The 25,294-nt window shown below is 39.2% G+C and overlaps 1 protein-coding gene across 4 annotated transcripts in view; it reads left to right on the top strand.

The window, feature by feature from the left end:
* Window positions 1–25,294, top strand: part of LOC132818362 (echinoderm microtubule-associated protein-like 5) — a 230,332-nt gene that overhangs the window by 7,450 nt on the left and 197,588 nt on the right. For all 4 annotated transcript variants that reach the window (XM_060829315.1, XM_060829312.1, XM_060829313.1 and 1 more), the window contains exons 2-3: window positions 21,891–22,050; window positions 23,858–23,956. In XM_060829315.1, coding sequence (XP_060685298.1) covers window positions 21,891–22,050; window positions 23,858–23,956 — 259 coding nt within the window. The remainder of the gene's footprint in view (window positions 1–21,890; window positions 22,051–23,857; window positions 23,957–25,294) is intronic.

The raw sequence follows: 25,294 nt of genomic DNA, 5'->3' as shown, positions 1-25,294 counted from the left end.
ATGTTATTCATTAGGGAAGTGCTGGAATCTACGAAGTGAGTCTTAACAATGCACTCAGAAAATCATAATATGATCAATGCCAATATGATTTTACAAAAGGGAAATAGTGTTTGACAAAGGTTGTTCATTTTATGATGATGTAGCTAGTAGGTTCACCGAAGACAAACACGTAGCTGTGCTAAGGATTTTTAAAACGAATTTTATACGGTGGTCACAAAAAGTTAATACACAAAATAAAGTCTGATGGAGTCAAGTAATTTTATTAACATGGGTAATGGATTGCTTAATGGACAGGAAGCAAAGAATAGCAATAAAGATTGCAGTATAATGGGATTCATGTAAATCAATGATGTAACAGAACACATGCCTTCAGAAGGAAGACACCAGTTTAGAATGAGCAGTATTTGAAAACCTATGTAGAGATATAAATGAGCGTTACAATACCTAAGGAGTTGAAGAGCCTTATTGAGTGATAGAAACATAGTATTCCTACAGCGCGGTAAGAGGTAGTTCGGTCCATCGAGTCTGCACTGGCCCACCACAGATAATCTCACCCAAACATAGCCTCTCTATTCCCATAACCCCACATTTTCCATGGCTAAAGCATTTAGCCTGCACATCCCTGATCACTATGGGGCAATTTAGCATGGCCAATTCATCTTTTAACAGTTAGAGGAAACGGAGCACCTGGAGGAAACCCACACCGTCTTCAAGGCTGGAATTGAAGCCTTATGGTGGCACCTGATGGGAGGGGTAGTAAAAGCCTTCAGTGACAAAATGTGAAGTTAAAATAAGAGACGGGGCTTGGTTGAAATGATGAGACTTCAAGGGCAGGACAGGGGCTTGGAAGATTTCAAAAGTACAAATGATTAAAATGCAGTAGACAGGCCAATAACTATGAAGACTTGGAGAGGGAATTGAAAGCTAGAAAAGCAGAAGATGCCACCTGTATCTATGGATTGCTAAGGTCCAAAGATGGCCTTTGGTAGAGTGTGCTCCTGCTGAGGAATGTGGGAGTTTCAGGACATTTTCCATGTTACCAATGATTGTTTGCAGGAGGTGTGTTTTGGTTGCATGGATCAGTTGGACTGGTAGTTAGAGTCAATGAGGAATTTACAAGAACTAGAAGATGTGTTGTATGGCAGTTGTAGGGAAAGAGATAAACCAAAGATACAGTCAGGTAGATGGGTGACCTCCAGGAGAGATAGGAGAGGGAGGCAGGTCATGCAGCAGTCTCCTGTAGCTATCCCCATCTCAAACAAGTATGTTTTTGGAAAACTTAGGGGGTGATGAACTCTCAGGGGAATGTAGCACTGACAGCCAGGTTTCTGGTCCCAGGACTAGATCTCATGTAATGGGAGGTATGCCAGGTGCCAAGCGATCGATTGTGTTAGGAAACTCTTTGGTCAGGGGCACAGACAGACAATTCTGTGGCTGACAGCAAGACATCAGAATATTGTGTTGCCTCCCTGGTGCGAGGATCAAAGATAACTTGGAGAGGGTGCAGAATATTCTCAAAGGGGAAAGGGACCATCAGGAGGTCATTGCACACATTGAAACGAAAGAACTAGGAAGAGAAAAGGATGAAATTCTGAGGAGAGAATATAGGACGCTAGACAGGAATTTAAAAAGTAGGTCCTTGAGGGTAGTAATATCTGGATTATTCCCAGTGCCATGAGCTAGTGAGGGTAGGAATAGGAGGATAGAGCAGATGAATATGTGGCTGAGGAACTGATGCAGGGGAGAAGGATTCACATTTTTGGATCTTTGGAATCTCTTATGGAGTAGAAGTGACCTGTGTAAAAAGGGCGTATTGCATCTGAATTGGAAGGGAACTAATATACTAGCGGGGAGATTTGCTTGAGCTGCTTAGGAAAATGGGTAAGTCAAACAGACAGGGCAGGCAGGAACAAAGTAAAGAATGAGGTACGACTGATAAATCAAGCTGCATTTATTTCAATGCAAAAAACCTAACAGGTAAGGCAGATGAACTCAGGACATGGTTAGGAGCATGGGACTGGGATAACCTAGCAATTACAGAGATGTGGCTCAGGGATGCACAGGACTGGCAGCTTAATGTTCCAGGCAATAGATGTTATAGAAAGGATTGAAATGGGAGCGAGAGGACAGGTGTGGCATTCTTTTGATTAGGGATAACATTATGGCTGTACTTAGGGTGGGTATTCCTGGGAATACATCTGGGGAGGTTATTTGGATGGAAATGAGAACTAAGAAAGGGATGATCACTTAATTGGGATTGTATCATTGAGCTCTCCCCCCAATGCAATAGACAGTAGGAAATTCAGAAATAACTTTGTAAGGAGAACTCCATTATCTGTAAAAACAAAATAAGGTGGTTATGAGAGGGGATTTCAACTTTCCAGACATAGATTGGGACTGCCATAGTGTTTAAGGCTTGACTAAAGGAGAATTTGTTAATTGCGTAGAAGAAAAATTTCTGAATCAGTATGTTGGTGCACCTATTAGAGAGTGCAAAACTTGATCTATTCTTCAGAAATAAGATATGGCAGGTGGGAGGACTTTGAGACCAGCGATCATAATTCTATTAGTTTTAAAATAGTGATGGAAAAGGATAGACTGGATCTAAAAGTTGAAGTTCTAAATTGGAGGAAGGCCAATTTTGTTGGTATTAGGCAAGAACTTTCAAAAGCTGATTGGGGACAGATGTTCACAGATAATGGGAGAGCTGGAATCCAGGAAACCTTCAAAAATGAAATAACGATAAGAAAGTAGGTTCTTGTTAGAGTGAATGGCAAGGCTAGTAAGTGTAGGGAATGCTGGATGACTGGAGAAATTGAGGTTTTGGTCAAGAGTAAGAAGAAGCATATGTCAGGTATAGCCTGCAGAAATTGAATTATTTCCTAGAAGAGTACAAAGACAGGAGGGGCATATGTAAGAGGGAAATGAGGAGGGCAAAAAGGGGGCATGACATAACTTTGGCAAATAGGGTTAAAGAGAATCCAAAGGATTCTACAAATATATTAAGGACAAAAGGGTAACTGGAGAGAGAATAGGTCCCCTTAAAGATTAGCAAGGCCACCTATGTGTGTAACTGCAGGAGGTAGGGGAGATACTAAATGAGTATTTTACATCAGTGTTTACTGTGGAGAAGGATATGGAAGATACCAAGTGTGGGAAAGTAGATGATGACATCTTGAAAAATGTCCATGTTATTAATGAGGAGGTTCTGGACTTCTTAAAACACATGAAGGTGAATAAATCCCCAGAACCTGATTAGGTGTACCCTAGAATTCTGTGGGAGGCTAGGAAAGTGATTTCTGGGCCCCTTGTTGAGATATTTGTATTATTGATAGTCACAGGCGAGGTGCTGGATGCCAGGAGTTTGGCTAACTTGGTAGCACTATTTAAGAAAGGTGGTAAGGAATATAGACTAGTGAGCCTGACATCGGTGATGGGCAATTTGTTGGAGAGAAGCCTGTCCCTCAGGATTTACATATATTTGGGCTGATTAGGGATAGTCAACATGGCTTTTTGCATGGGGAATCATGTCTCACTATCTTGATTTAAGTTTTTTGAACAAGTAACAAAGAGGATTGATGAGTGCAGAGCGGTGGATGTGATGTATATGGACTTCAGTAAGGCATGCAACAGGGTTCCTCATGGTAAGATGCTTAACAAAATTAGATCACATGGAATAGAAGCAGAACTAGCTATTTGAATACAGAACTGGCTCGAATGTAAAGTAGAGAGTCTGCTGATGGAAGGTTTCTTTTCAGACAGGAGGCCTGTGACCAGAGGCATGGCACAAGGATCGGCGCTGGGTCCACTGCTTTTCATAATTTATATAAATGACTTGGATTTGAACATAGGGGTTGTAGTTAGTGAGTTTGCAGATAACAACACCAAAATTAGAGGTGTAATGAATAGTCATAGAGATGTACAGCATGGAAATAGACCCTTTGGTCCAGCCCGTCCATACCGACTAGGTATCCCAACCAAATCCAATCCCACCTGACAACACCCAGTCCATACCCCTCTAAACCCTTCCTATTCATATACCCATCCAAATGTTTTAAATGTTGTAATTGTACCAGCCTGCACCACTTCTTCCGGCAGCTCATTCCATACATGTACCACCCTCTGCGTGTAAAAGTTGGCCCTTAGGTCTCTTTTATATCTTTCCCCTCTCCCCTTAAACCTATGCCCGCTACTTCTGGACTCCCCGACCCCAGGGAAATGACTTTGTCTATTTATCCTATCCATGCCCCTCATAATTTTGTAAACCTCTATAAAGTCACCCCTCAGCCTCTAAAGCTCCAGGGAAACAGCCTCAGCCTGTTCAGCCTTTCCCCATAGCTCAAATCCTCCAACCTTGGCAACATCCTTGTAAATCTTTTCTGAACCCTTTCAAGTTTCACAACATCTTTCCGATAGGAAGGAGACCAGAATTGTACGCAATATTCCAACAGTGGCCTAACTAATGACCTGTACAGCCACAAGTAAAGAAGGCTACCTCAGAGTACAATGGGATATTGATCAGATGGGTCAATGGACCAAGGACTAGCAGATGGAGTTTAATTTAGATAAATGTGAGGTGCTGCATTTTAGAAAGACAAATCAGGGCAGGACTTATACACTTAATGGTAAGATCCTGGGGAGTATCATTGAACAAAGAGATCTTAGAGGGCAGCTTCATAATTCCTTGAAAGTGGATTCGCTGGTAGATAGGATAGTGAAAAAGGCATTTGGTATGCTTGCCTCTACTGGTAAGTAAATTTATTATAGGAGTTGGGAAGTTATGTTTTGGCTGTACAGGACATTGGTTAAGCCACTGTTGGGATATTGCATGCAATTCTGGTCTCCCTGCTATAGAAAATGTTCAGAAATGATTTCTAAGGATGTTGCCATGGTTTATGTTGCTATAGGGAGAGGTTGATTAGGCTGGTTCTATTTTCCCTATACAACGGAGGCTGAGGGATGACTTTATAGAGGTTTATAAAATCATGAGGGGCATGAATAGGCTGAATAGCCAAGATCTTTTCCAAAGAGTGGGAGAATCCAACATCACAGGGCTTAAATTGAAGGTGAGAGGAGTAAGATATAAAAGGGACCAAGTGTGCAAATATTTTCATGCAGAAGGTGGGTACATATATGAAATGAGCTGCCAGAGGAAGTGGTGGAGGCTGGTGCAATTACATTTAAAATTGGATGGACATATGAATAAGAAGGGTTTCCAGGGAGGTTTGCGATATATAGGCAAATAGGACTAGTATTAATTTTGATATCTGGTCAAGTTGGATCAAAGGGTCTATTTCCATGCTGTTTACCTCTATGACTCTATAAAGATTGTTGAGGTGATTCTTGTGCTAGTCCAAAACTGCCACTTGTTCTCTTTTTGCAAATACTTCAACTGGTTTGCAAGAGGCACAGGGTGGTTGGTTCATTTTATAAAAGGTCTTTTATTTATGTATTAATTATAAAGTTTATAGCAAATGCTTAAAGAAAGGTAAACTAATTTTCATTAGGCTTAAAGTGACCTTTATTGCAGAATACAGAGAATGCGCTCTAAAAGCTGATCACAGTCTGAAGACTTTTCCATATTTTGTTCAGATCCCCAAGCCATTCAGCTACCTGAGAACCAATCACATAGCTGTTGGCAAACAGAAGGCCTTTGCCATCACTAACTGGTTACTAATCTAAATGAATCAGATACTTGTTGCTAACTAAAACTCCCTCTGTGCACAATCCCTCAGCTCCAGTTAGTCTGCAACCACACTTCAATGATTGTTCAAGTGTGCAAAATTGTTCACAATTAGTTTCAATTTATATGCTGCCAAAACACACAGCAATCCTTAGATTTTGAAAGTTATTTTCTCATTAAAGTCCACAGTTCAAATTACAAGGCAAAAAAAAATGTGGTTTCCATATTAGTGGTCTGTGTCTGGAAGAATTGATATAAGCTTTATCTTAACAGATTTATATTGCTTCACAGGATCTTTCAACTAAGAACTTTGAGGAGTGAATTACTTCAAAACAGTTTAGATGCTAATGTGAGGGATGAAAACTTATCAGACTTCATTCAGTCTGAGGAAAATTTAATGTTGGAACAGGTTTTAGTTCACTACACAGGCAGAACTATGGGTCTGAAATTGATCAGTATGGCAAGGAAACATCTGGGATTTGTTTGACATGGTCAGATGGGTAGATCCCTAGATGGAATTTTCACCCTCCCAAAAGCTTGCCAAAATGCCACAAGAATGGGAATCAGCGTCAAGGATTGTTTTTGGTTTGGACAAGATGTGGCTCTAAACAGAATTACAAGAATAATGAATACCCAGCAGTGAGGGGACTGTGTGTGGCCACTTAGGACCCTTTAGAAAATATTCCAATTTAACAACAGTTCCATTACTTTAAATATAGCAAATGACTCACAAAAGGAAAATTTCTTGAGAAAATGAAGTCCTACAACAATGAAGAAGATCAACAAATTAAAGATACAGAGAAAGATTCAAGGAATCCTAGGAGATGAGAGAGTTGAAACAGATTCCGGGCCATCAAATTAGAGCAGAAATTAAGCTCCACACAGGAGCAGCTACTTCAATACTGTAGGATAGCTTGCCATGATTGAAGTCGGAGAAAGTCAGACCAGCTAAAATAAAACTATAAGCAAGGAGCCATGGATCTATCACATAGGCAAAACACCACAAAATGTAGTGACAAACAACAAAATGTCAATGAAACATGATATAGGTATTTGCTAATTAACGTGTCAGAGATGTTCTTACACACCTTTTGGAGCAGGTGGGACTTGAACTCAAGTTTCCTGGCTTAGAGGTAGGGATAGTACTATGCCATAAGAATCTTTCAAAACTGAAATATACAGAGGAATCAGAATGCATCCTTTCTGAAAAATGCACACAGTGCTGTGAAGTTTTTTTTAGTGTATACTGAAGACTGGGTTGCCAAGAATTCTCCTAGCTATTGAAGGTTATAGACCAGTGACCTCCAAATCTTTTAAGGAGAAGTTTTTTTTTAAATTTAAGCACATACCTGGAACTATCCCAAAGAAAATAGAGTATAAACATTTTATTTTGGTAACCTATAAATTTGAAACCAATTATATATTATAACATTTATTGTTACATGTAATCACTTAGGTACAGTGAAAAGTTTACTAGTTGCCACTTGAAGGTTCCACCTTAGGTGCCTAGTTACAGATTCCTAAGTACAAATCCTTAGAGAAAGCATAGAAGAATAAAGAAATAAAAAGTCCAGCAATAACTTGGAAAAATTGAGAAATAAGAGTTCAGAATAACAATCTCTTCAACCCAGACTGCACCAGGCTTTACGTTGAGGCCAAGCGTCTGTGCTAGCTTTCACCCTAGACATCGCTGATGCTGCCTAAGAATGGGAGATTAGAAAGAAAAAAAATGTGGCAAGAGAGAGAAGGAAAGAAAAGAAACAGTGCAAATGAACTCTGGCTCAGGACACCTCTACCCACTAAGGCTTAGTGTAATACTTGTGACTGTACATTATTTGCTAATGCTTTGAAATCTGCATTGTAGTTTAAGTATGCTAGTTGTATATTGCCAATCAGTTGGCTAATTGTGAGGTGGGTGCGACACTTGGACTTGATTTTCTTCATTTGGGAGAACATTGTCTTGCAGAATTATGTGGAGTCAAAGTAAGTTTTCACTTTAAAAGCACAGGATGACAATATTTTTCTGTGTTTGAGTCCCCAGACGTTGTTGTCCCTTGATCTGACTTTCAGTTCAGAATCATTTTGCAACAGCCCAGTAAATGTCTCCTTATCAAATGCACTACTTTTGTAAATGAAACACCTGATAGAATTTGGTAAGCAAATTAGGGATGGATTGTGGGGACCAGCATAACTATTTGTAGCATCACATCCAATTCATGAAATAGTCTGTTGAATTCCTCTAATTTATTCAAGTGTGTATTGAAGCTTTCTGGGTGGAACCATTTTTCTTTGCCTTTGATATTTTCTGGTGTTTTCTGCAATCTCAAGAAGCGTTGCAGCATTTTTTTTTAGTTGGGAGGACACAGACCCAATTTCAGTTTGAATGTATTCACAGCACTAATCATATGTGCTAAGTCTGTCTTTTCCCTGCAGATCACAATGCAAATTTGATGTTACGTCTTTAAGGAACCAGAGGTCAAGCAACCGCAAATTGTCATTGCACGTTTCATTCTTGGACTTAGGAAAAGTGATAATTTCAGATCTGAAAACTTTTTGCAGAGCTTTCCTTCAACATAACCACTTCATCTCAATATGGAGAATTAGTTCACTTTAGTCAACGCTAAGTTCATCAAGTAAGAATTTTAATAAGTGATTTTGAAGGGGTCTTGTTAAAATTGAGTTTACAATCTTAACAGCTTTTCTTACATGAGAAAAATCCATAATTGTATTTGCTAATGCTTGCTGTTGAATGATACAGTTGTAACTAACTGAAAAGGGGAATTGGATCATTTCTGCAAAATGCAACAAATCCGATTTGTGCCTAACATGCTGGTGCACCAACAGTTGTGATGGAAACCAGTTTCTTGATTGAAATAATTTACTCAAGCGCATACATTTTCGAATTTGTAGATATCTTCACCTCTGGTTCTCTCTTTTCAAAAGGTAGAAGGATGAGAAGATCCTCATCAGTGGGTTACCGCAGGGATCAGTGCTAGAACTGCAGCTTTTTACAATATACATTAATGATATAGAAGATGGTATTTGTAATAACATTAGCAAATTTGCTGATGATACAAAGCTAGGTGGCAGGGTGAATTGTGAGGAGGATGTTAGGAGATTACAGGGTAACCTGGTGAGGTTAGGTGAGTAGTCAGATGCATGGCAGATGCAGTTTAATGTGGATAAATTATCCACTTTGGTGGCAAGAACAGGAAGGCAGATTACTACCTAAATGGAATCAATTTATGTAAAGGGGCAGTACAGAGAGATCTGGGTGTTCTTATACACCAGTCAATGAAGGTAAGCATGCAGGTACAGCAGGTAGTGAAGAAGGCTAATAGCATGCTGGCCTTCATAACAAGAGGGATTGAGTATAGAAGCAAAGAGGTTCTTCTGCAGCTGTACAGGGCCCTGGTGAGACCACACCTGGTGTATTGTGTGCAATTCTGGTCTCCAAATTTGAGGAAAGACATTCTGGCTATTGAGGGAATGCAGCGTAGGTTCACAAGGTCAATTCCTGGAATGGTGGGACTATCTTACGCTGAAAGACTGGAGTGACTGGGCTTGTATATCCTTGAGTTTAGAAGACTGAGAGGGGATCTGATTGAGACATATAAGATTATTAAAGGATTGGACACTCTGGCGGCAGGAAAATGTTTCTGCTGATGGGAGAGTGCCAAATCAGAGGACACAGCTTAAAGATATGGGGTAGACCATTTAGGACAGCGATGAGGAGAAACTTCTTCACCCAGAGAGTGGTGGCTGTGTGAAATGCTCTGCCCCAGAGGGCAGTGGAGGCCCTGTCTCTGGATTCATTTAAGAAAGAGTTGGATAGAGCTCTCAAGGATAGTGGAATCAAGGGTTATGGAGATAAGGCAGGAACAGGATACTGATTCAGGATGATCAGCCATGATCATATTGAATGGTGATGCAGGCTCAAAAGGCAGAATGGCCTACTCCTGCACCTATTGTCTATTGTCTATTTGTTATGTCCTCAAAAACCATGCATACAAAAACAATCAACCAAGCTGGGTTGTATCAATTGATTCATTAAACTGCAGTGAGAAGTATTCACAGTCCTTCAGGGCCTGCTGTGGTTGCTAAAAGACATCTATGGGCAGATATTCCATTTGTTTTGCTACTGTGGAAGCATCAAGTACTATGTTCTGGTTTGCCATGATTATTTCTTTTTTATTCTTAAATTCTTTAAATTAAATGTTTGCGGCCATCATTATTGCTTCTTTAAATACTTTGACATCTATAAATGAATTTGTGCAATGATGCTTCAATTCAGGCTTTACTTTTCAGTGATGATTTAGAAAAAAAAATTGTTGAGCTTTCAAAATAGCCGTCAGTGTGTCAGTTTTCTTTGTCCAAAGCATGCTGTTAAAGGGAAGAATATCTTTGGAATTTACTATATTTCCTGGTTTACTTATCAATGTGCATTTAGTGGCATAGAAAGCAAGCTTTGTTATCTTTTATAGTTGTGAACAGAAATTAGTTTTGCCATTCCACATAGAAGTTGTGCATTTTTGCTTGTTTTTTAGATGGTCCAGGTTCGTGACTCATCATTATTGCTTCACCTTGTCATTTGTGATGTCATTCTGATGCTGGTTAGCCTCTAAATCTGCTGCTCTGGAACATCCAGAATGTTTGCTGGTTGCTTCCAAGTTTGGAGGCACAAATGGTCACTTCTGTAGTCGCAGTTTGACTCTGGGGTCCCAAGCTGCCTTGAGTTGCTTGGGTAATGGACTTGGGTCATGGCAGCATTCTCTGTAATTTTACTTCATCCTTATGGACCTATTAGATAAGCGGGTGGAGGAAAAAAAACAACAACAAATCTATGAAGAATGAGCAAAAAAGTCAGTCTAGTTGAGCTGCTTTTGTGGAGCATCTGCATGGACTTGATGGGCTGAATAGCCTGCTTTGACTAGTACTATAATATACTATCTTCAGAAATTTGTTTCTAGTATATTACTTCATTTGATTACATTGCCATTTAAAAAACTAACAATACCTTGCAATGTGTTGGAGTCCACAGATTTAGATAATTTAAAACAGCAGTATCATGTTATTTTACTAAAAGATGTTAAACACAATTGCTTGTGTACTCATTCTTGGGAAAATTAAAACCTCTGATTGAAAACAAGGTCATATTGCCAGTGGCAGAACATGACACAGTGATGCTCAGGGCTAGTAATTGCTCCTGAGATAAATAAATCTCAAAAATGTTTGCAGATTTTATATCCCATTTTGTGTATAATCAGGTTTTTCACAAAACTAGATCAGAACAATGGGTTTGAGCAAATACATTGAAACCAATAACCCTGACTACTGACTGACTGTACTTAATACCCCTGAATGCTTCAACTGACTCCCATTTTGGATCTCCTTTGCACCAGACATTTTCAAAAGAACAATGCTAGAATTCTGGACAGGAAAAAAGAATCATTTACTATATCGGTGACATCCTAGTATGTGGCCAAACAAAGAAGAAACATAACTAGAATATCGGGATCGTGTTAAATGCAATACAGGATACAGCTCGCTCTCTAAATGAGAAACCTCAATTATCTAGATTGGCAATTATATTCCTAGGATGCACTACCCAGGAAGGAGGATTCAAATAGGATAAGAGCTGTCAGTGACTTTCTGGCACTGCAGTGTATAAAAATTGTACATTGCTTCTCAGTCATAGTGATTCAAGTGGGAAAGCGATATCTCCAAGTTAACCAGTCTCTCTCAAGCCATAGGATGCCCCTTTGAGAAAAGGCCAGCAGTGATACAGGAGTCAGCAACAGACGAATTCTTCCAAAAGCTGCAAAGAGAACTTACTTTTTACTGATGTCCTAGCACATTACAATCTAGGCTTATAGTCACAATTGCATTGTCCTCAAGGCTAACTGCAGACTTATTCCAATGCAAATTGACAGATCATGAAAACAACTCATAGAAACGTAGAATCCTTACAGTGCAGAAAGAAGCCATTCAACCCATCGAGTCTGCACCGGTCCTCCAAAGAGCATTCCTCTCGGGCCCAGCCCTCTAACCTATCCCCGTCACCCCACATTTACCATGGTTAATCCACTTAGTCCGCATATTCCTGGACACTACAGACAATTTAGTGTTGCCAATCCACCTAACCTGCACATCTTTGGACTGTCAAAGAAACCTACACAGAAACGGGGAGAACATGAAAATTCCATGCAGACAGTCACCTGAGGCTGGAATTGAGTCTGATACTTTGATGCTGTGAAGTAGCAGTGCTAACCACCGAGCCACTGAGCCTATTTTAGGCTGAGAGCTTTGGAGAGTGAACAGATGTGTGCATCTATGTTAGTATGTGGAGACATGGAATATTCACAAATTACCCCATTAGACTGACCACAAGTCTGAGTATCATAGAATCCTTACCGTGTGGAAGTAGACAATTTGGCCCATCAAGTCCACATCAATCCTCTGAAAAGCATCCCACCCTACCCCTGTCACATCCCCATGGCTAACCCACCTAGCCTATACATCCCTGACAATTTAGCATGGCTAGTCCAGCCAACCTGCACATCTTTGGGACTGAGAGGAAATCGGAGCACCCAGAGGAAACCCACACACTGGGGAGAATGTGCAAACTCCACGCAAACAGTTGCCTGAGGCTGGAATTGAACCCGGATCCCGGTGCTGAGTCAACATTGCTAACCACTGAGTCACCATGCCACCCTTTTATTTTAGGTTAATTCCCTTTATTTTACTGCAATGAATTTATCACATAATACAATACATAAATTAAATAAATATGAACAGTATTGTGCTCGTATAAAAAAATTCCAATCTCCAGTGTTTTTACATGTAAAACTAATCTTAAATAATGTACTCATATATATTTATGCAAATGTTTAGATAATTTTAGTAGTATTACAGGAACCAAAATAGATCTGGTGTTTTTATCAAAGTCAACACACAGAGGAATCCAATAGAAATTCCATAGGGAACATCTAGGTATCACAAAGAGAAATCAATGTTGGGGGATAAGGCATTTGAAATATATTCACAAATAAATTTTGTTATACCAAACATATTGTATCCACTAGGCAAAAGTGAGGACTGCAGATGCTGGGGATCAGAGTCAAGATTAGAGTGGTGCTGAAAAAGCACAGCAGGTCAGGCGGTATCTGAGGAGCAGGAAAATCGACATTTCAGGCAAGAGCCCTTCACCAGGAATGAGGCTGGAATACTCGGGGGTGGAGAGATAAATGGGAGGGGGTGGGGCTGGGGACTTGGCATCCACAACCAAGTGTTTACAGAGCCAATGATTTCGTCAAGATTCTGGAAAGTTTGTTTGAATTTAGAGAGAAAGTGTATTTAGACCTTGACGAATATTAATCAAGTGTAAGACTTCATTCAACTACAGCAAACTCAGTGATCAGAGCATTATAAAGATTCCTTGCAATACACTGATCCCTGAAAGAATTTGTATTGGGAATGGAACTCTATTCACAAACAGAGATTTCAGGAAGTTCATTTTGGAGGTAGCCGTCAACCACGTGACACATTTCTCGGTCAAAAAGAGAGCAAGGAAGTGTGGTCAATGACGTACAAGAATCTGGACTACTCTATTGTGAGCACCACAATTGAAAAATATTTTGCCAAAAGAACTGTTAATGGAGAGAAGATTAAAGAGAGATGTACAAGTTTTAGAACACAATCTCAAGCCAAGCAGAAAAATGTAAAACAACTAGAGAACAGCCACCTCGTATAGGAGCAGCATTGATACAACAAGGTAAAAACTCCATCAATCTTGAAGTTAAAGCAGAAATCTAGTAGAGATACAGAATGTCCATAGTCATCAGGCAGATAGTCTAACCATGATCTTGCACTGTCAGTGACATTCTGGAGGGACAGGAAGTCATTGATTTAACTGGACCCAAGAAGAGAGACCAAGTGTGATCACAGCAGGAAGTGGGACAGTCATTCATATACTGTATCAGAAGTAATGTAAACCTAATAGAAATTTGGAATGAGAGGTGGTATCATGAGATTCCTATAAATCATGATGGTATAACTGACTGCATTATTCTGACAGAGAAAACACCAGTCTAGAATGCATATGTGAAAAGAAATGCCTCAGACACTACAGTAAAGAGAAGTATTTAAAAACCTACAATGTACAGACACTTATAAAGATGTATTATAGTGCGTAAGGAGGTAAATAACTTTTCTTAATGATGAGGAGCAAGCAGCAGTCTAAATGCAGGCGTCCAATGTGCAGACTACAGTGTTGGCTTAAAAACAATGAAAGCAGTGAGCCATTCTCAATTGGGTAGGCTGTAATTAGTGGGATGCGTCAAGAATCAGTGATAGACTTCTAGTATTCACAATCTTTATTAATAACTTAGGTAAAGAGAAAGTGAGTGAGTAATCCATGTTTGCTGTGGATACAAGGCTAAGTAAATACAAACTGAGGACAGTCCAGAGGTTCGAAAGAGATACAGTGAGTAGGTAACATGGTGGCAGATGGAGAATAATATGGGAAACTATTCACTTCAGTAGTAATGATAGAAAAGCAAAATTTTTTTTAAAAAGTGTGAAACTTGTTGATAAGGTTTCAACTGTACTTGTACAAGGAACACAAAGTTCTTGGAACACACTTGTACAGGCACTGTAAGGGATGAGGAAGGTAATTTGCACATCGGCCTTTATTGCAAGGGGACGGAAATACAAGTTTTGCTATAATTCTGCAGAACATGGGTAAGACCTCAATTGCAATTGTGTGTAATTTTGGTCTTGAGTAAGAATATACATTCAATGGAGGCAATAAAGCAAAGGTCCACCAGAGCGGCCTCTAGGAACAGAAAGTTATTTTATGATGACTCACTGAGAAAGTGAAGATGATTATTGTCTGGAGTTTAAATGAATAAGAGATGATTTTATTGAAGTATTCAAGCTTATGAAGGAATTTAACAGGCTAAATACTGGGATGACGTTTCCCCTGACTCTGGAATCTGTAGTAAAGAGACATGGTTTCACAATGTGGGACTAAAATTAAAGACCTTGGAGTGCAGGTTCATAGCTCCTTGAAAGTGGAGTCGCAGGTAGATAGGTTTGTGAAGAAGGTGTTTGGTATGCTTTCCTTTATTGGTCAGAGTATTGAGTACAGGAGTTGGGAGGTAATGTTGCTGCTGTACAGGACATTGGTTAGGTCACTGATGGCATATTGCATGCAATTCTGGTCTCCTTACTATCGGAAAGATATTGTGAAACTTGAAAGGGTTCAGAAAAGATTTACAAGGATGTTGCCAGGGTTGGAGGATTTGAGCTATAGGGAGAGGCTGAACCGGCTGGGGCTTTTTCCCTGGAGTGTCGGAGGCTGAGGGGTGACCTTAGAGAGGTTTACAAAATTATGAGGGGCATGGATAGGGTAAATAGACAAAGTCTTTTCCCTGGGGTCAGAGAGTCCAGAACTAGAGGGCATAGGTTTAGGGTGAGAGGGGAAAGATATATAAAAGAGACTTACAGGGCAACTTTATCACAGAGTGTGGTACATGTATGGAATGAGCTGCCAGAGGAAGTGGTGGAGGCTGGTTCAATTGCAACATTTAAAAGGCATCTGGATGGGTATTTGAATAGGAAGGGCCGGGTGCTGGCAGGTGGGACTAGATTGGGTTGGGATATCTGGTCGGCATGGACGGGTTGGACCGAAGGGTCTGTTTCCATGCTGTACATCTCTATGCCTCCGAGAAGAAATGTCTTCACTTAAGGTGTTGTGAAGCTTTGGAATTCTTTACCTTGGAGAGTGCTAGATATTGCATCATTGAATATATTTCAGACTGAGGCAGACAGATCTTTGATCTGTCAAAGAATTAAAGGATATAGGGAAAAAGAATGTGGAGCTGATGCCAAAGCCATGATCATATTAAGTAGCAGAGCAGGCTTGATGAGACATGGTCTATACCTGCTGGCATTTCTGATGTTCTGCTATCTTTTGTTTCTTTTGTTATCCCATTCAGTCCAAATTGATTTCCTATAAAGTTAATAATATTCTTGGCTTGGCAGAACATTTTCAATAGGAAATTGCACTGCTTGCTTAGGTTAAGTGGAAGAAGGCTGAATTCCACATATTTGTGATCAGTTGTGTAGGGTGTAGCTATTTAACCTAATGGAAAAATGCTGATAAGTCAGTCATGTACTTTGACTTGATTGAAGTGGAAGAACGGTTTTAGAATGTAACTGAATGTACAAGGTTTCAAAAGTGAAGTTAATCATTCTTTAGAAGGGGAGAAAAATGAAATTGGACCATTTCTTTCTTGTGGTCAAATACAATCTAAGTTAATGGAATTCCGTTGTAATGAAAGGATATCATTTATTTGACGGTCATTTGAATCATGCAGCACAGATATCATTGAATTGATTAATCAACTTTCAAATGGCTTTTCCCAAGTAATATGTTAAATTAATTTGTGTAATCTGAAAGTTACCAATTGCATTAAAACTTTAAAGGTCTATTCTAAGGTAGGCAATAGCTATAAGCAACTTTTCAAAAATGTTCTAATTGTTGCAGTATAATTAATCAAAGGCTGCTTTAAAAATGTTCACTAATGTTTTCTATTAAAGAAAGAAATTTAAGTTGCACCATGCTCTAATGTCACATATAAGTAAAGATAAATGCCCATTGAATGCCTGCCAATGATACAAAAAAGCTGCTGAGATGAATGACTGTTTCATTAGCTAATGAAAGGATGTAGAGTGATTGCAGACAGAACCATTGCAACAAGGATGATTTTCAAAAATTATATAGACTGAGGATATTAATCTAGATAATATCAGTCATTTCTCACCAACTGAGTCTTAAGAGCACATTGCAAAATTGGTTGACTTCTTGTGGATAGTCTTAATTTGCCAATGAATAAATCATGTTTTTTTTCAGCCATAGTTGGACAGACTTTTTAAGCCTTTAGAGTGTACGTTAGTGTAATTAATACTTCGAAACAATATTTGTTTATCTATCTAACATTTTGCGGTTTTGAATCTATTGAATTTAACCTGTTTTACAATTTATATTAAAGAAAGTTACCTCTCTGTGCAGTTTGGTGTCATTGGCAAATTATTTTCTTGTTCTTCAAAATGAACAGTGTGCAGTGCTTCCTCGAACTGTCCAGCTGGGTAAGAGGAATAGACAAGCAGGAGACTTACCACTTGGAGGCAAGAGCTGTTAAATGAACACTTTGCATTACTCAGTCACGAGGAGGATTTAAAACTCATGAGGTATTAGATAAGCTATCGGTGCTTAAAATTGGTAAGGGACTGGTTGAGATGTATCCATGAATAGTGAAGGAACTGAGAGTGGAAATTGCAAAGGTGTTTGCAATTATCTTTCGATCTTCTCTGTGTCAAGGATCGTGCCAGAGGTTTGGACAATTGTACACATCATGTCTTGATTTAAAAAACATCAGATTTGCCCCAAAATTACAGACCCCCAGTTTAATGTTAATGGTGTGGGAACTTATATAAAGAATTATTCAGAATACAATTAATAGTCATGTAGAAAAATTTAGATCGATACAAAAGAGTTAGCATGGGTTTGGCATGGGAAAATTAAAATGCAAGTATGGCAGGTAAGGCAGGTGAACTTAGACCTTGGATTATTACATTTGTAGCTATTACAGAGACTTGATTGAGAGCGTGAAAAGACTGACAGCTTAACATTCTGGGATTTAGATGTTTCAGGCAAAATAGAGAGGGATGTAAAAGAGATGGGGGAGTTATGTTACTGACTAGGGAGCAAATTACAGCTGTACACCTTGGAGGACTGATACATTCAGGCCATGTGGCAGACCTTAGGAATAGGAAGGGTGTACAGTACAACCTCGGTTATCTGAACAAGACAGGTGGACAGTATTTTGTTCAGATAACTGATCTGATCATAAACAAAGAAAGCATTTACGGACCTCCAGGTCTTGTTCAGATAATCTGAAATTCAGAAGAAATGGGTGTGATCCTTAAAGAATACTTTGCATCAGTCTTCACAAAAAAGAAGATCATGGTGAGTCTAGAGAGGGGTGTGTTGATATTCTAGCATGTCGATATAAAAACGGAAGTGATGTTTGGTTTTTTGAAAAACGTTAAGGTGGTCAAGTTCCTAGGACCTGATAGGATCTCTCCCAGAATAGTGATGGAGGTGAGAGAAGAAATTGCTGGGGTCTTGTATGAGATCTTTGTGTCCTCTTTAGTCACAGGAGAGGTCCCAGGGCACCGAGGGCCCACTTTGTTTAATAAGGGCAACAGGGATAATCCAGGAAATTACAGGTCAGTGGGCCTTATGACAGTGATAGGGATAGAATTTACTCACATTTGGAAAAGTATGGATGTATTAGCGATAGATATTATGGCCTTATGCGGGTAATGTTGTTTCTCTGAAACACGATTAGGGATTTTGAGAAAGTGAAAAAAATTATCAACGAGGGCAATTCATTTGAATGTTGTCTGTACAGATTTTAGCGAGGCCTTTGACAAGGTCTCTCATGGAAGGGTATTACAGAAGGTGGATTCATTTGAGATCCATGGTGAGCTCTAAGATGGATACAGAACTTGCTTGATCGGAGTAGAGTTGGGAGAGTGTTTTTCTGATTGGAGGTCTGTGAGCAGTGGTGTTCTGCAGGGATCAGTGTTGGGAGCCCTGTTGTTTGTAATATATACTGGAGAAGTATTTGGAAGAGAATGTAGGTGGTCTGATTAGTAAAATTGCAGCTGACACAAAGTTTGGGGAAGCTGTGGATACTGAGGACGATTGCCAGATGATGCAGCGGGATATAGGTAGGCTGGAAACATGGAGGGGGGAGGGTGGTGGTGGTATGTGCAGAGATATGTCAAATGGAATTCAATCCTAAGTGCAAGGTGATATGTTTCAGAAGGTCCAATGCAGGACAGAAATATACAGTAAATGGCAAACCTTTTAGAAGCACCAACATACAGACTGATCTAAGCCAAAGGTCCACTGTTCCTTGAAAGTGGTCAAGATGACATGGTATGCTTGCCTTTATTGATCAGGGTGTTGAGTACAGAAATTAGCAAGTCATGTTGCAGCTATATAGAATTTTAGGTTAGATTTGGAGTATTCTGGCCACAATTACCAGAAGGATGTGGATGCTTTGGAGACGGTACAGAAAAGGTTTACTGGGATGTTGCCTGGTTTGGAGGTATTAGCTATGAGGAGAGATTGGACAAATGTGGATTGTTTTCACTTGAATGTTTGAGGCTGAGGAGTAACTTGATAGAACTTCATAAAATTTGAGAAGCATGGATATAATGGATAGAAGGAGTCTTGTTTTCTCTAGTATAGAAATGTCAATAACTCAGGGACATAGGTTTAAGGTACGAGGGAACATAGGTTTAAGATAAAAGGAGGAAAGTGAGAGGTACCTTTTTTTTTGATGCAGAAGATGCTGGAATGCTGCCAGAAAAGGTGGTGGTAAGAGCAAATACAACAACAACGTTTAAGAAGCATCTTGACAGATACATGAATAGGCAGGGAGTAGAGGGATTTGGACTGCACAAAGGCAAAAGGTTTTTAGTTTAGAAAGGCATCATGAGTCAGCACAGTCTTGGGGGGTGGTGGGCAGGGGAAGATGGCAAAGAACCTGTTCCTGTGCTGTATTGTTCTTTGTTCATCTACCTAGTTTCTCGAGGTTTGTTTTATACTAGTAACCAGGAGCATTGATGAGGGAAAGCATATTGATATGGTGTACATGGGCTTCCAAATAATATTCAATACAGTGCCACACAACTTGAGAAACATTGTAGCTCATCAACTAAAAGTGTTAATAGCAACATGGAGGGATATGACATAGAGTATTGGTTAATGGGTTTTCTTCAGGCTAGAAGGAGGTTTGTACTGGAGTTTCTCAGGGGTTAATATTGGGACCCTTGCTTTTTGTGAGGACTATAGTGATTGCAATTTGTTAGAGAGACAGTATTTTTATTGAGATTTTTGAAGCTGTTCTCTTAAAATCAAATTGAGATGTAAGAAATGACGGTCAGAAATGTATCTCTAGATTTATTTGGCATAAAAACTCAGTTTGTTGTCTTCCAAAGCCAGATGACGTCATGTTGAAGTATTTGTATTAAGATGGTATATTAAGGGTAATGAACATCTCAATGTTTTTCCTGAATAAGCACAAGGAAAATTGACATTCAACTGGAAAGAGATTATTTTAAAAGGATGGCTCAAAACCTTAAGGACTTTTAATAGAGGTGGTGGAGGAGACATTATGCAAGTTGTACTCAATAATAGGATTAAGATGCTAACAGTCGAAAGTGTGACAGCAGGTCAGGCAGCATCTGAGGAGCAGTTGTTTAAAGGCAAGAAATGAAGATCTTGATGAGATGCTAATCCTCATCGATAATGGGTTGCAGGCTGCAAAGAACATGGCATAGTTTCAAAGACCGAAATAACAAAAGATTTCTGCTACTGTTGTGCAACTTGATCTATACCCCTTCAAATATCTGCACACATATGCATGCACACGCAGTCATAAAGATTGACACAGATATAGTGAGTGGAGGAAGAATATGGCCAAGTAAGCAAAATTTCTAATCTCAAAAATCTGGATTTCAAGAGTCGTCTTGGTTTAATTTTTAACATTCAAGACATGTTTTTATCTCTATGATGATCGTCAATCTTCTATTTGATAATTGATTGGGTGGACCTAAGTCTTTCCTTGTCAGAATTCTTCCTTCTAAGCTTTCTTGGCTTTCTGTCTTTTACCCACAAAGCATCATACAATCACAGATTCTCTACAGTGTGGAAACAGGCCATTTGGCCCAACAAGTTCACACTGATCCTCCGAAGAGTAACTACCCAGACCCATTTTGACAGGAGAGAGAGAGGGAAAGATGTAAGTTTTCTCTTTGCAGGCTCCATATGCTTCTCTATCTGTTGTTCTCGCACTTACAGTTTTAGATATTCAGAAGTTCAACCTATTAGAGGGTTGTTGTTAGGAAGAATCCCCTTAACTCTAAAGACTTGGTCTCAAATTCTCCACCTTGCTGCTTCATGCAGTCCTCAATTTTCAAGTTGAAAACACTCCTGATATTTTAGTGTCTAAGCAGTTGAAACTTCATTTCAGGTTTTGGTCCCAACAAAGAAACAAAATACATAATCCAACTGGTGAAAACTCCAGCGGTACTTGAAATTATGTTCTGGAAGAAAACAGATGTGATAAAATTCTATTTAAATCTTTGTAGTTCTGCTTGGCAAACTGATTGTTATCTTAATTTATTTATGGGTGGTGACCATTGCTGCCAAATCCATTATTTACTGTCCATCTCTAATTACCCATGAGATGATAGTGAGCTGGTGCCCTAAAACACAATAGCCCATAATGTAGCTGCACTCATAGGGCTGTTAGAAAAAGATTTCCAGAATTTTCACTCAACACTGAGGGAACAATAGTATAGTTCCAAATGAGAATGGGGTATAATTTGGAGTAGGTTATGGAGGCAGTGGCAGTCCTAGGCACCCATTGCCTTTGTCCATCAGATGACAGAGGCTTTAAGTTTTGCAGTTAGAGTTGAAAGTGACTTGGTAAGGTGTTCTTATGTATCATGTGGATGGTACACAGTGCTGCCATTGTGCCCTGGCAGTGAAGGAAGTGAATGTTTGAGATGGTGGTTAAGGTGCTGATCACATGGACTGCTTCATCCTGAATATAGCCAAGTGCACTCTTAAAGAGAAGTGAGGCGTATTTACTACCCAATGCTCCACTAATTTGCACAGCCATTTGGAGGTTCCGTACATACAGATCATCATGCTGAGGCCATTCCAGGCATTGACTTCTTGTTTTGGACACTACTGCTAGATAGAGACAACAGAAGCTTCCATACAAAATAATGAAAATAACTAAAGGGAAAGTTATCTGTCTCCTGACTTGGCACATGCATGATTGTGAGCCATTAAATCAAACTACTTACAGTTTATCCAAAGATGCTGTGGCATTGATAGGACCACAGGTTTTACTTTAAGTTGACGTGTTTGCCATCATTTAGCGATGAACAGAGAGATAAAAATAGCTGCAAATCAGCCATGATCTCTTCTGGGAATCCAGTGTGAATGAACATTTTCTAGCAATACTTAAGGTGTATTGCTTATAGCAAAGGGCTTATCTGATGTTTTGAATTACATTGTTATCAAAAATAAACTTTCTGTAACCGTCCACAGTTTAGCGCTGCACCCAGAACGAACTTTAGTTGCAACAGGTCAGGTGGGAAAGGAGCCACATATATGTGTGTGGGATACCTACAACCTGCAGACGATATCCATCCTGAAAGATGTGCACACGCATGGAGTAGCCTGCTTGGCTTTTGATCATGATGGTCAGGTAAGTAAATTACACGCTAGTTAAACTGTTCAGCTTGGCATGTCACATATAATAAAATAGACTTTGAGAAATTCTTTGATGTTAACTGGTGGAGGAAATGTATGAAGATTTAACACACTCTAATAACTTGTATTTTATAAATTGACTGTTCATCGTTAAATATCTCATTGTGTTGCTTACTCTCATTAATTTGTTAGATAACCTTGCTTAATTTTTATTCTGTAATTTTTTAAAGTTTGATCCAAATGTGTATGCAACAAATTCTGTTCATCTATGCATTCTTCATGTCATTTTTGAAAAACAAATCACTGCCAAGGCAGTGTGATTACCGACTTACCTTTCTTTGCTAAGTTACGTCTATAGCCCCCTTTGGAGCTATCCAAGTTTTTTCCATTTCTGCCATCCTAGATTTTCTGATAACTAAATTATTAGTAGACTATACTTGAAGTTTTGTTCATCATATCTGTTAACTTTCTTGAAACAGGAAAACAGTTCAAAATTCTTGTATGATTGCAATTTAACTACGCATGACGTCTAACTGGAAGTTTTTTTTCTCTCCTGTATACCTGTGGTTTCCAAGTTCCACAATTACACTAGACGTAGAAAAAGCTGAACGACCTTTTTCCTATTTCAATTTCCAGGACAGTTCTGATATTCAGAGGGATGCTTAATCTTTTGTTTAATGTATATCTCGTGATTCGGGTCTAATCATCACAATGGGGACCAGTATTTCAATCATAGTCAGTCATGTGTGTTCACTTGTTGCCCCTTGTGCAGCTAAGCCAACTGTGGATCCACAAATGCAAGCATATAAGTTGTAGCCTACCATCGCCATCTCTGATTTTAGATATGGTTGCACCTCAACTAGGTTGAGACACCAATTAAAGGACACTGGAACTTTGTTCTTTGAAATTGATTGTGATGACGTACAACTACTTAGAACTGATTGCTGTATTAATTTGTATTTTAACATTTAACGTCAGTGATTAATTTTGTCAGCAATATCTCATTTGATATGATTAGATTATGGATGTTGGGACTATTTAGTGATATTCTCTGTCTACAATTTGGCCATAATGGATTAGGTTCTTTGACTATCTGCACCCAGTACTGTCCTGTATAAATTAAAACATTGTCATTTGGAGGACTATCCAGTAAAGAGTTTGGTAAATCCTTAGGTTTACCACCACATGCCCTTTTCTCAAGACAGAACCACAGTGTGCAGACTCCTGATGACTTATTCTGTTTAGCAATTGTACAAAGTGTCCATTTCCTCCTGGCGCAAAATACAATTGGTTTAGTTATTTGTCCAATCTTGTCACTGTAAATGTTTAGAGTACTGTATTTACTGATCCACATCTTAAGTAGGTGCAAATGGAAATTAATTTAAATAATTTGAGCTGTGCTTTGAATCAGAACTAAAAAAATATGAAATATGTGATTTTTTTTATGGAAAAAAACTTCCATAATTAATCATGTAAAGAATTAATCACGTAGCTATCCAGTGCTATTTTACAATACTTAAAAAGTATTTAGATTTTAAATATTAAGTTGCAAGGTTTCATGTTAATACCAAATATAATTGAAACCTTTTTAACTTAACCTAACTATGTGGATTTTTTTTCAGTTGAGAAATATTCCCTAATGGATGGAAAATCTGGTTAATTACTGTGGGTTATGGTAACTACAGATCTTCTGTAAGATATAAATAAGAAGGGATTGGGTGGGAGGGAGGATTTGTTAAGTTTTGTAAACCAGTAGAAAAAGAAGTTTTCACTAATTTTTATTTCTTTTTCCCTCTTCACAGCGCTTGGTGTCTATTGGTCTGGATTCCAAAAACACTATTTGTGTTTGGGATTGGAAGAAGGGAAGAGTTCTTGCTACTGCAGCAGGGCACATAGATAGGGTAACTGGCTTTTTACACTTTTCCACAACAAATGCCATGCCAAAGAGTTCGCAGTGTAATGGACATTTGTTAAACTATGTAAATAATACATTAGAAATGTTGGCAGAAAATCATGCACTAAACAGTGCTCCCAACAGTGAGTGGGAGGTAGAAGAATAAGTAGATAAACAGATTATGGAAAGATGTAGAGGCAATAGGGTAGTGGTGATGGGAGAGTTTAATTTTGCCAACATTGACTGGGATAAACTTAGCATCAGAGGTCTGGATGGGGTAGAATTTCTAAGAAGCTTCTGAGTTTTCTAGAGAGTATGTCAATAGTCCAACGAGGGAGGAGGCCATATTGGACCTGGTATTGGGGAATGAGCCAGGCCAGGTGGTAGAAGTTGCGGTGGGGGGTTTCTTTGGAAACAGTGACCAGAATTCTGTAAGTTTTAGAATACTCGTAGACAAAGATGGGAGTGGTCCTAAGGGAAGAGTAATAAACTGGGCCAAGGCTAAATATATCAAAATTAGGCAGAAGCTGGGAAGTGTGGATTGGACACAGGTATTTGAAGGGAAGTCCACATTTGATATATGGGAGGCTTTCAAAGATAGGTTGAAGAAAGTACAGGATAGGCATGTCCTGTTGAAGGCAAAGGACAGGAAAGGCAAGATTCGTGAACATGGATGACAGGAGAAATCGTACGACTAGCCAAGTGGAAAAGGTCCAGATAGCTAAGAACATAATGAGCCCTGGAGGATTATCAGAAGACCAGTCTTAAACGAGGAATAAAGTGAATTAAAAGGGGTCATGAAGTAGCTTTAGTGAGCAGAATTAAGGAGAATCCCAAAGCATTTTATTCTTATATAAGAAGCAAGTGGGAAACTAGAGAAAGGATTGGTCCTCTAAAGAATAATGAAGGAAGGCTGTGTGTTGAACCTGAGAGAATGGGTGAGATTCTGAATGATTACTTTGCATCAGTGTTCACTGAGGAGAGGAACATGATGAATCTTGAGATTAGAGATAGAAGTTTGATTAGTCTGGATCACGTTGACATAAGTAGGGAAGATGTGTTGGGTAGGCTAGAGGTAAATAAGGTGGACAAATCCCCATGACTGGATGGGATCTATCCCAGGTTGCTGAGGGAGGCAGGAGAGGAAATAGCTGGGGCCCTGACAGATATCTTTGTGGCATCCTTAAACACAGGTGAGGTGCTGGAGGACTGGAAAGTTGCTCATGTTGGCCCCCTGTACAAGGGTAGTAGGGATATTCCGGATAACTACAGTCCAGTGAGCCTGATGTCAGTGGTGGGAAAGTTGCTGGAGAAAGTACTGAGGGATAAGATCTATTTATATTTA

Source organism: Hemiscyllium ocellatum, chromosome 8, assembly GCF_020745735.1.
Source record: "Hemiscyllium ocellatum isolate sHemOce1 chromosome 8, sHemOce1.pat.X.cur, whole genome shotgun sequence".
Lineage (NCBI taxonomy): Eukaryota > Metazoa > Chordata > Chondrichthyes > Orectolobiformes > Hemiscylliidae > Hemiscyllium > Hemiscyllium ocellatum.
Note: the sequence above shows the minus strand (reverse complement) of the source record. Positions and strands in the feature narration are given on the sequence as shown.